Raw genomic sequence first — 12587 nt, 5'->3', positions numbered from 1 at the left:
GGAAGTTGAGTAGGTCAATACTCAACTTCCAGTTAGAAAGTTTACAGCTGCTTATTCTGCAAGGCGATATTTTCAAACATGTAATTTTGTTTCCAATAAAAGAAATAAGTTATCTAATTTCTTAGCTCAAATCTGCTGTATTTCATAAAATATTAAGTAATTCGGGTGAGTTTGGAGTGAAAATTTATTTTAGTTATTTATAGGTATATTGTTAAAAAAGATGACATGGTTGCTGTATTTAGAAAGAACTCGCTTTTTTGGCAGTCCTGATTTGGACTCTTTTTACTTGTTTACTACTGTTTTTTCTTGTTCTGAGGCGTGCACCATCATATGTTAGTGTTGTCATATTGTTCTAGCTGCGAGACTTAGTTCATTTTACAAATTATCATTTTGGTTTAATTTTCGAAGTGGGTTATTGTTGATCAGGTGATAGGTGTTTTATAAAAAAAAAAAATTTCAAAGGGTAAACTACACAGCAAAAACCACTTCGAGTTATGAACTTAGAACTCATTGTAAACACACATAATAAACCAGGTAAAAATACTATATATGCAAGAAATAGTACTAAAGAGAGGCTCAAAACAGAATGAACACATTGTGAACCAAATGCCAGTAACCCAAAAGTGCAGGCAGTAAAGAGATGCAGCGGTCTTTAGTGTAGAAAACACCATCCATAGTGAAGACAAGATTGGAATACAAGTGATTAGGGGGGTGGATTTTAAAGAAAAAGCTATTCTTGTCCAACCTGACTTTCATTTTTTTTTTTTTTTTCAGCATCAAAAAGTGTAAATTCTGTTTTGAAATTTTTAGGGGATGTAAATAAATGCTTGTGACAGCCATATATATATATATATATACAGTCAGACCATGATATAAGGTCACCCTAAGGGACATCGCAAAAGTGACCTTATAAGCGGGGTGACCTTTTAACCGATTCATTAGCAGTTCGTAACTAAGCACGTAAATAGTACACAATAAGACTTTTTAAAAATGTTAATACAAACAAAAACGATCAGCCATAAATTAAATGTTTAAGTCAATAAATTTTAACAGAATTACCTAGTAAAGAATTAAAGAAAGTTAGATTTTTAAAAAAAAAAGTGCACATACATACATTACATCTTACCTTATTTAAAATAATCATTTATGCAGGTCTGTCTTGTTTTTGGTTTCATTTTTTGAACAATGTTTTCTAGATTTTGTAACTTCTCAAAATGTTACTCAGCTCCCTCATGATTTGTAAAAAAATTTCACGTCACATTTATTGAATTGGAGGTTTCCACATGGGTTACAGCTACAGTCTCAGGACTGTCATTGTCCTCACTGTCCACAACTTGTGAAACAATTTCAGAAATTGTAGCTTGTTCGTTGGCTGTAACATTTTCCTAGAACTCGAAAGGGGTAATTGCCTTGTAAGGAAGTTAAATAGGCTTTTGTTAGAAAAGAGCTTTCCTCGCTTCAGATAAAAATGACCTTATAAGCGATAACGATTTTTAAAACTTGACCATGTATCCAATATTTTGCAACAAAGAATTCCTATTCATTGAGCCGGGACTTTGAAAAGTGACCTTATATCGAGGTCTGACTGTATATATATATATTTTACAATTTCATGTGAATGCTTGCTCCTGAAAATTCTCAAATCTTAAAATCTATTTTTCTGAAAATCAACCTTCATGGACATAAACCATTTATTCCCTACCTTGATCCTCATTTGTAGTTCAATAGTACTGAAGAATTGTGAGTACTTAGTAATTCATTTAAGAATGTAGGGTTTATCCTTATGATCATTTTCCAAAATAGCATCATATTCGACCTTTCCCTCTTCTTGATTATAATATCTCTCATGACTAGGATGCAAGTTGGATAAATTTCCACTAATTATGAGTGTTTTCTTCTAAAATCTGAAATTTTTTCAAAATGCTCAAAAAAGGGATTTTTTTTTTTAGAATTTTTACTTTTTAGCAATTAATGCTTTTTTGAAGCTTTGAAATTGATAATTTATAGCTGATAAAACATTTAAAAGAATAGAATTGGAGACAAACAAAATCATGTCAAGTAATTCAATCATTCGGATTATAAATTAAGGATACTATCCTTCCTTAAAATGCCATAAGTATTCAAAAGAATGAAAAAATTTAGTAAGCCTTATTCTTAGTAAGAAAATTTACTGAAATATGAGAGTAACACAAGCTATTACACTTGACAATAAAATTTCTAAATACTTTATGCTCAAAAACAATGTTGGCTAGCTATTTGTTGAATGATGAAACATAAATTAGAATAATTCAACAATGTAGAATATTTTCGCACTGAAATTCTGTTCATTTGAATATGGATATTAATATTGCATGAAATTTAAAGCACGACTGTTAAATCTGTTCTTTTATGTGCTTTTATTTTATTATTTATGTCATGCACAAATGTTTCAATGGAAAACACTTTTGTGCATCTTCCTCAAATTTTGGTCCTTTTTTTCCTGCAACAAACTTCGACCCTACTATTTTTTGCATGAAATTTTGTTTTTTACATGTGAACATTTAAACTTAAGCTCACTACCTACATTCAGTAAACTTTTTTAAAAGCAATAAATTATAAGAAAAATCTATGTATAGTTAGCTTGACTAAAATGAAATAAACAATTAAAATTATATGTTTGAAAAATTAGCAAAATTTTTTGTTTACTCTGAACATTGCCCACTCATATCTAACCTTGAAGATAAGAGAAAAAAATTGTGTTGCCTCTTAATTTTCATGTACGCACACTTTTGTAATTTGCCATATTTATCACACAAATATAGTGCAATTTAAAATTAAGTTAAATGTAATTCCATACTCGTAAAATATTTTTTTTATTAAATTATAATAAACAAATATTGTGAAATATTTTAATGAACTATACACTGTTTATACTTTATAAGAGAACTAGTCTCTGTTTTTACTACCATGTATTATATTTACAGTGTTATGAACTTTTTTTAACTTCATATTCTTCATTTATGATGTCTCTAAGCTTTCCCCAATCTTTTCCAAAGGTGATGTCTATACTGTCATCATAACACCCACATTCCTTTGCGTATACATCACATGAACAACCTTTTGGATGACAGCAATGTTTTGGCCCTTCCCCTAACGTGAGCTTCGAGCAACTTTCCTCCTCCTTTGCGCATTGACTGAAAAGATACTTAAATTTTAAAAAGATCTACATTCTTATTGGTATCAATTGATAATTGAAGAGATAAATGGATTGAAGAGGCATCTAACATTTAAAAAAAATTAGTTATTGTTGCATATAGTGGAAGTATGAAATGACTCTATTTCAAAACAATAACATCATAATTAAAGTTAGTTATGAAAAAGTTATTAAAAAGTGATGAAGCTTCAAGCGAGATTCAGTCTAGGTTATGCATTTTCTGGGGGGAAAAAATGAAAGTAAAAAGCTCTGCAGGCTGATTAGTTTTATAATTGAAGTAATAAGTGAAATGAACGAAGTAATTAACTTTTAAAACAAATTTGGTTGTTTAAAGCTGAACACGGTGGAACACAAAATATGTTGCACAAACATACGTACTATGATTTCGATTTCATAATGAAAAACAAAGAGTGTTTAAACACAAAAAAGATATCCTAAAGCAAAAAAGATGCAGAAGAAATTAAACAGAAATTTTAGAATTTTTCAAAAAAAGAAATGTCTGACAAATCTAGCTTAATTAGCAGTTTTTAATGGTTTTAGCAGAAAGAAAGTCGTACTTAAAACTCAAATTCGCTATGCCGGGCCATGGAAAATTCTAAAAAAAAAAAAAAAAATCTCTTTTTTCTTATTATTAAAAAGTCTATCTGAAAGTAAAGTTGGTCAGATGGGTCCAAGTTAAGCATTAAACAGTTGACTTATTGGAATAAATTGACAACCCGTGATCACATTTTATGAAATAAAATTATCAAAAAAGTAAAAACAGAGGCAAATATTTAATTAGAAAATATGTCATTTACATTCCGCCCCTGAAGCATTGTGCATTTATCTTCTAAAGAAAACGAACCGCATTTGAGTAATGAAGAAAGGAAACTTTCATTGTTAGCTTGGTGACAAGGGGTTGATCAGTTATCTTTAAGGGTTCGAACCTGGGTTACCTCAATGCTCTACTTCTTTAACATTCTTGGCTGAGAAGTGAGAGGTCGAGGTTATTCTAATTTTTATTACCCTTATTAATTTTTTTGTTCAAAACATCCTATTTTAAGCTAACAATAGAAAAAAGATTATTACCATACATCAGCTACAAGTGATATTTTAAATTGAGATATAATTAAATTCTTTCAGAAGAAAAGAGAGAAACAAGATCAGAGTAAGTCCATTTTTATTAAAGTGTTGAAATCAAAACTGAAATAAGGCCTAAAAAAATTTATTACTTCTCAGAACCTCATCTCGCAGATGCTTTCTAACTTCCTATTAATAAGATTAGATTGGGCTATTCAGTATTTCATAACTTCTGAACTAAGATATTTTGATAGCCAAGTCTGCCATTATATATTTGAAAGTGTAAAGAGTATTAATGGTCATATGGTACATAAATAATTTATTAACGTACACATACAGGTGAATTCATAGTCACTGCTCTCGCTAAATGTAGGTCAAACTTCTGCCAATTATAAATTATCATTACATAAACATAAGGAGTCATCAACTAATAACTAAGCAAAAGCTAATAAAATTATCAAACTGTGAAAAAAAAATTTAAATCAACAACTTTTGGTATTTGTTGCAGAATATTAAAAGATATTGTGTCAGGCTATTAAAAAAAAACTGTTTCATAATGCTTATTGACACTTTTTGGCGATAGACTTTAGTAATAGCTTAATTCTGTTTTTAAAATTGTTTTGATATTTTTTCTTTCATTTCAGTATTAATTTGGTGGTTATTTGTGCCAAGATTGCAATAATTTTTCTAGAAGGGTTATTAAAGCTTATAATTAAAACTAATGATAATGAATCACTTCACATGTATTTATGTATCTTCCTATTAAAAAAATGTTTAATGCAAAGATATAAATAGAACCATTTAAAAGAAACTGTGAGAGAAAAAGTTTACTTATGGCTATATATTATATCTTCAAAATTATACTTGCTTTATTGTATCTTCTAAGCCTCTTCGCGCTGGAAAAAAGAAAAACGTTTAAATTATAATTTAAAGATATTTAAGTAAAGGTTCAGTGTATTATTTTAGACTTTTATTACCTTTATGCCAATAAGAGCAATTTGCTTGCAACAGCAATGAGAGAAAAAATACAAGTACCCAAAACTTCATGTTCTTCGAGAAAGTATTTTTCACAAAATTAGCACGCCCTGAAAATTTTTGAAATCATTGTAGCTATCAATAATACTTCAATAGTAAGACATTCTATATTGAAAAATATGAGTTAGATTGCTAAGTTAAAACATTTAAAATCTAAGTTATAACAGCACTTTTTTTTGAACTACAAGTTTTAAATGACTTAAAATTATCGGATTTTCATATACTTAGATGGAGTTCGAGGGGTAGAACTTTTAATTAGTGCAGACAGTAATTCAAGTTGTCTCGCAGTGGACTGATCGTTAAGACACGGTTCCCAGCAGATCACCGAAGTCAAGAATCACTGGCTGCGGGTGGGTGACCACTTGGATCAGTCTGCGTAGGGACCGAGGGTGTGCGGTATTGGTCCTCGTTAAACTGTGCTACCGTAAAGTGCTCGACTTCGCGTTCAGGTCGTTGGGCTACCGAAGCGGGGGTGCCATCCCCTCTGCAAAGGATCAAAATTGTGATGGCATGTCTTCGGATCATCCTCAGGGATGTTTCCCAGACCGTCGTCAAAAGCCCATTGTGCAGCTCTAGTGCGACGTAAATGAACTACCGTAAACCGGGGCGAGTCTACCCATCCAGGGGCGAGTCTACTCATTTTAGTTTTATTTAATTTTCACTATTTTAAATTGCAAATAAAATATTTTTTACCGACGGAGGACTTAGTTCAGATTCTAAGGAAGATGGCGCTGTAGTAGTTTGATCCGTTTTTATTTATTTGGTGTCTTTTTAACCGACCTGTTCAAACGTCTTTTGAGAGATTTGTATTGAAAATCAGCAAACTTTTAGTTGGTGCTCCGTAAGTGTATTATTATTATTACTATTTTCACTTTGGTTAAGTGATAAACTTATCTAAGACTAAGATTACATTAATTTTATATGAAAAAGAACAAAAAGAATGTAAGATTTGCTGTTGTAAACAAAAAGCCAGAATTCGCGGGGCGAGTCTACCCATTCGTATTTAGTTTTAATAAAGCATAATAATATAATTTAGAACTTTGTTTATATTAAAATTAAGTCATTTTAAATGAATTTGAGTATATTATTTTAATTCTGCATTGATAAATTTATCATTAATAAGAAAATTTATAGGTTAAATATAAATGTAAATATAAAATATGCTTATTTTACCTATTTTTTCAATTTTTATATTACAAAATTAACTTTTTTTATTTAATGCAAGTTAAATAAATTATTATTTATAAATTATTATTACCTCCCAAAAGAATGGGAAAAGGATTTTTCATGATTCCCAATGTTTGAATTTCGATTTTGTTAATAATCTTTAATTATTATTATTTATTAATTATTTAATTGTAAATTTATATTAATTTTAATTTATTTTTATCAACAATAATCAGAAAAAAATGTTATTTTATAATGTTAATGATTATAAAAACAAAACTGTGATCAAAATGGGATAATCGATCAAATAGTGAATTTGTGTTATTTTATGAATAAAAAAATGGAATATATAATAAAGTTATGAATTTTACTTCATAAATATCCTATATAGTAACTAAAATAACAATTTAATAGTAAAATTTGATTTTTTACAATGTTAACTTTCATTTTAGTAGAATGGGTAGACTCGCCCCATACGAGAGATTTGTCAGCAGTTCTATAAAAATATACAGTAACAGCGTAACTCTTAATTTTTTCCAAAATCAATTTCACAGCTTTAAGGAGGGATAAATAGCGATTCCGAAACACCTATTAAAAGCCTTTTTTCTTTAATATTTACAAAAGTTTGACCACTTGAAAGTTGACAAACTGAAAAAATGGGTAGACTCGCCCCGGTTTACGGCACAGCAACAACAGTAATTCAAGTTACAAAATCGAACTAAAAAAATATCTGTGTTATTAACTTTACAAGTTTACTAAACCCTGTAAATTTGCTTTCATTATCATAACTATTATTAATAGTTACATTTTCAAATCATTCCATATTGCTAAAAAAAGAGAGCCATTTTTTTTTTTTTTTCGTTATTAAAAACTAAGCTGTGTCAACAAATTTTTTGAACTACAGATTTTGGATGATTTTTGACCCGAAGTAACTCCCATCCTTCTTAATTCATGAGTCAAAAATCTGAGCCGGTCAAAAAAGCAACATATTTATTGAAGGAAAAAAAAAATATTGTATCTTTCCGTAGTTATTTAGTATATTTATGATCTATTTTTTAACCTATAAGTTGTTACTCTTCCAACTTAATAATTCAAATTGGTTTGATAACTTATTTGAGTCATTCTTAATTATTCAGGATGTTGACCTTTAAAATGCTGATTAATTAATATTAACTTAGTTATGAAATCAGAAACGAAACCATGCAGAGAAATACATAGAAATATAAAATTCATAGAAATACTTTCTAAATAAACACACCTCTTTTTAATTCTTTTTGGCGGATCTGCAGAAAAATGCAGTTTTTGTGGATAAACAATTCTTTTTTTTTTTTTTTTTTTTTTTTTTTTTTTGATGACTTGAAAGATATGAGGACAACCGCATTCTGGGAGGTATGGTCAAAATAGTTTTTGTCAAGAGAGTAGTCTAAAATCCCTTTAAAGTTATTTTTATTTTTTATGTGTTTCTAATGAAGAAAAAAAAATTTCGACATTTAACTATGTCGAAATTTTTTTTTCTTCATTAGCTTAATGTATTTATCTAAAGGTAATTCAATAGAAAATCATTTTTAATTTTTCGCTATTATTTAATTTTTAATTAGTTGAAAAATTGTTGTATTGCGAAGTATGCAAATTTTTACATAAATTTTAACTAAGTGACTGTAAATGATAAAAAAAACGAAATTTGTATAAAATCGCTGAAATAGTTTGCGAGTTACAAAATTTCAAAGACAAAACGTAATTGCAAAATTTTTATTCTCAAGAACTATTAGACTGTTTTTATGTAACTTTGTAATTTTTCTCACTTAAAATTCCATAATTTAAAATGATGCAAAAATTTATATTCCTTACAAACCAACATCTTTTTTGACTATTACTAAATAAAATAATGATAAATAATTATTTAAAAATATTTGTTTTCATGGAATCATCTTTGGATAAACAAATTTTTTAATCGTGCAACAAATTTTCCATTTGATTAAAAGTTTTCCACACATGGAGAAAACGCAAAAAGTAAATTAATGTCGAATTAATTTTCGACCGCTCTCCTCACCGAAGTATCGAGATCATGTTTCTGGCTACGCTTCATATTCTGATAAACACGAATCCACATGCATCCGGGGAAAAAGGATGCTTATCCTTTAATAGTTAGCGCTAATTAATTAACATAAAGATTAACTCCTTAATAAATAAAAATTCGATTATTAGAATAAAAATTTAGCTGGGTGATATCGTTCTTTTTCCCCCCTCACCATGCATACAGCAATAAATTATCCAAAAATTGACTTAGTGTATATTTATATCTTCTAACATTAGAGAATGGAAACACTCCGCGTTCATATTTTCTATAAAAAATTTATTAAAATAATCTTTTAAATTTACACAATTAACTATTGTTGTGGAATAATTTTTTACCTAAAAAAATATTTTCATGAGTCACATTTCTTCAAAAGTTGAAGATAAATTAGAAACCGATGTTAAAAAATCGTTTGCTTAATGCGTTAATTCTCTAGCTTAAATATATATATATTACTTTTTAATTAAATGCTTTTAGATTATCAATTGCCTTTACAACAACGATGTGTTAGGTGTGCAAAATTTGAAAACTGATTTTAGCACAATTTTTCGATATATTTTAGCATTAGGAAACAGCAAATTTATATTATGTAGAATCGTTTGCTTTCACAGTCTTACTGGAAAGAATGCAAATTTATTGTATGCCTACACCACTGTGCATTGTAAAGTAAAAAAGAAGGTAAAACTGTTTTATTTCTCTCACTGATTAAAAGGAAGCATCTTACCTATGTTGAACAACGTATAGATTTTTTGGGGTAAATGAAAGAAAACAATTCCAGATATAGATTTTATTGATCGCTGTGAATTTCAGATCATAAATTGTAATTAATATTAGGCAGGTGGTTGAATGACATGTGATTGAGTGAAGAGTTCTGTTGCTATTGACTGATCAAAATGTTTTTATGGAACATCAAAAATTTAGCGCATCAAGGTTTTTATTCCATTTTTGTGTCCAAAATTTATAAGAATGTAAGTATCTCAAAGTTATGATTACAACTTTCACTTATTAAAAGTTCTTTTCTTAATCGTAATATTTGTATATTATACTTTTAAAAAGTAACGCAATAAGTTCATGTAAGTAAACGCTGTACAATTACTTATTTTCTGCGTTAGATTTCTAATTTTTTTAAGGTCAAAATTCGTGTAGACAATAAGTATATTAACTCGTATGCATTTATTATTTTTCACCCAGACTATTTTAATTAAATTGCTAACCCTCCTGAGGGATTATATTTCCTCCATGTTAACCAACATAGAATTATAATACAGATATTTGTTTTATTTATGAAGTAACTAATAAATACTTTTTGTATAATTTACTTATCGAAATGTGTTCATGTGAACCTTGTGAGCTTTTTTATAACTTAAACTTTGAAAACATTTAGAAATGCGTTCAACTTTAAAATCTTGTTGATAGGTACAATAGAATACATTTCCCTGAATAAAATGAAATAAAAAATATTAAGAACTTTAAATTATATACTTGATAAGGAAATACCGTACTGTAGGTTATTATGGAAGAATCAAAAACCCTTTTCTGTCTAAAATAATGAATATGACCCTTAAATATAAAAGGGAAAAAAATATTTTTCTTCTTTATAGAAATTTGCAAAAGCAAACAAAATTAAAATAATTATAGTTCCCGGCAAAAAATTGTATTTTATTAGTATTATTGGTTATAATTATAATAAAAGCCTGATTGTTTAGTCTTAGAGGAATTATACGATTTTTACTATTGCTATGACTTTTGAGTAACACCAAGAATTAAAGTTAAGCTTATTGTCCCAAATTAATCTTAACTATTCCAAAAATAAAAGTTTTGCCGTAATTTATATATCTATCATCTATTATATATTGTTATTAATGTTTTCCAATTGAAAGGAATGAAAAATGTTTACGTGTGCAATGCGACAAAAGTCAAACTTCAAATAATATTAGGGGGACAGGAAAGTAATGTCGTTTCGGTGCATTTGATATTTGTTATCAAGATTTTATTTTTAATCAATGATGTATTCACCCTTATTAGCAACAACCTTCCAATGCTGGATCGAAAAAAATTAACGGATTTTTAAGACTAACGAAAATTTAATACTCCGAACGATATTACTTCCCGGTCCCCCTAATACTTACTGCTTAATTATTCCTAGAAATCACAGTGTCTATGTATGATTCAAAGGATTAGTCACTTCACAACTATCCATCTCAAACATAGACTAAGAATTGAAAAAACAAAACAATGAAACAAACAAACAAAAAACAATTACTGCCGTAAAATGAGCTATAAAGAGAATATAAGTTTATTTTTGTATGACACGAAATGAAAAACGTCATCACTTTCGTACTAATGTTCCTTAATATTCATCGAAACTTCCAACTCGCCATTGTTTTTTGTAAATAAAATAATCCGTCTTTTTTTTTTTTTTTTTCATTTTACGTCTGACAGATAAAAAAATATTTTCCCCTTATTAATCCACCCTTGAACAGCTTACTTTTATAAAATTTTATTTAATTAGTTTCTTCCTTTTAATTTTGTGAGTATTGTTTTTTTTATTTTTGTATAAAACTAATGGAAAGTGTTTGTGCGTTTTTGCACAACATGTTAGAAAACAGTACTAATCTAGATGGCAATATCAGCTTCGCAAATACATGCAAATGCATAATTATACTTACAAAAAAAAACTCATATATAACTTCTACTAACTAACTCATATATAACTTATATTACTTCTCTCATATATTCTTCTCATATATAACTCATATATAACTGTTAGACGGTCTTGGGATTGATTTCATTTGATTCAGAGGAGCATATAAAAAAAAAACTATGTTAGAAACCTTGGCCAAAGGATACTCTGTTCGCCAAGCTAGAAACAATACTTCATATGTTTGAATAGTTGTATATAAGTTTCCTATCTCGTTTCTTTTCCCTCCCGCCAAACATGACTCGCGAAATTGTACTATGAGGAGGGTACTTAAGAGATTTCCGCAAATTTGCATGATTGTTTTTTTTATGAACATTTAAAAACCTATTTGTACCTACCTACTGTACTAATAGTGTGATTGGACTGTGAAGCTGACATGAAATACGGTAATTTTACTGCAGATTTATTATTAAAAGTTATTGGCTTTTCTGGTTAGTTCAATTTATAAAGTTTTTAAATCCGGAATTTTTTAAATACTTTGTTCATTTGTTTTAGAAGTTTTTAAATTAAAAGATAATTGATAGATGATTTTAAATCTTTGTTTTACTTCAGAAAAGTTAGACGCGATTGAGTACTTCTTTCAGTTATATAAGATTGACTCCTAGAAATTTTGGAACCAATAAATATCTCAGCTCATGCGCAAGGGCGCCGGCAGAAAAATATAAAAGGGGGTATAACCCTCTAACAAACTACCCCCCCCCCCAAAAAAAAAGAAAAATTAAAAATATTCTGCTATTACATTTTGTTTTGTTATAACATATACTTTCATCTGATAATTTTTTTTCAAGATACATTTCTTCATTGTTAACAAGATATTTTAAAAAAAGTACGAAATATGGAGGAATAATGAAAATTCTTATGAATTCCTCGAATACATCGATTTAGTTATTGAGGCCACACTGTTTTATCTAGCGGTAGCGGAAGCGATCAAAATTGGTCTAACTCTTCCAGCTACTACGTGCACTATTGAACCCACTTTTAGTACAATGCGACGCATCAAAATATGGAATAGGTCTACAATGTCTCACAAGAGATTAAGTAGTTTGTGCATGCTCAGTGTGCATTGGAGAAGAATCAAGGATGACTCAGAATTCATTGAAAAATTTATAAACAGATTTGGACAGCTAACAAGACGATTACAATTCTTGTTTGATTAAACAATTTTTTAATTGTTACGTATCAATAATTACTTAATTATTTGGTTTTGAATAAAAATATTTTTAAAAAAAAATTTATACTCTATAATTGTTTATAAAGAAAGCCAGGGGGGTGCAAGTGCACCCCCTTGCACTCCGCTGCCTGCCCCCTTGCTCATGCGATATATATATTTTTTTTTAATTTTGTTATAAAATAATACA

At 28.6% G+C, this 12587-nt stretch overlaps 1 protein-coding gene across 1 annotated transcript; it reads right to left on the bottom strand.

The window, feature by feature from the left end:
• Positions 1-2874: 2874 nt before the first annotated feature.
• LOC107447065 (uncharacterized) lies at positions 2875-9378 on the bottom strand. Its single transcript, XM_087151758.1, has 4 exons — positions 9253-9378; positions 5230-5337; positions 5121-5148; positions 2875-3173 (listed from the first exon to the last, which is right to left on the bottom strand). Exons 2-4 carry the CDS (start codon positions 5297-5299, stop codon positions 2966-2968), a joined length of 306 nt encoding a protein of 101 aa, XP_087007884.1. The 5' UTR covers positions 5300-5337; positions 9253-9378; the 3' UTR covers positions 2875-2965.
• Between the last annotated feature and the right edge of the window lie 3209 nt (positions 9379-12587).

The sequence above is a fragment of the Parasteatoda tepidariorum genome, chromosome 9 (genome assembly GCF_982258835.1).
Source record: "Parasteatoda tepidariorum strain Cologne lab strain chromosome 9, Ptep-v5.0, whole genome shotgun sequence".
In the NCBI taxonomy this organism is placed as follows: Eukaryota; Metazoa; Arthropoda; class Arachnida; order Araneae; family Theridiidae; genus Parasteatoda; species Parasteatoda tepidariorum.
Note: the sequence above shows the minus strand (reverse complement) of the source record. Positions and strands in the feature narration are given on the sequence as shown.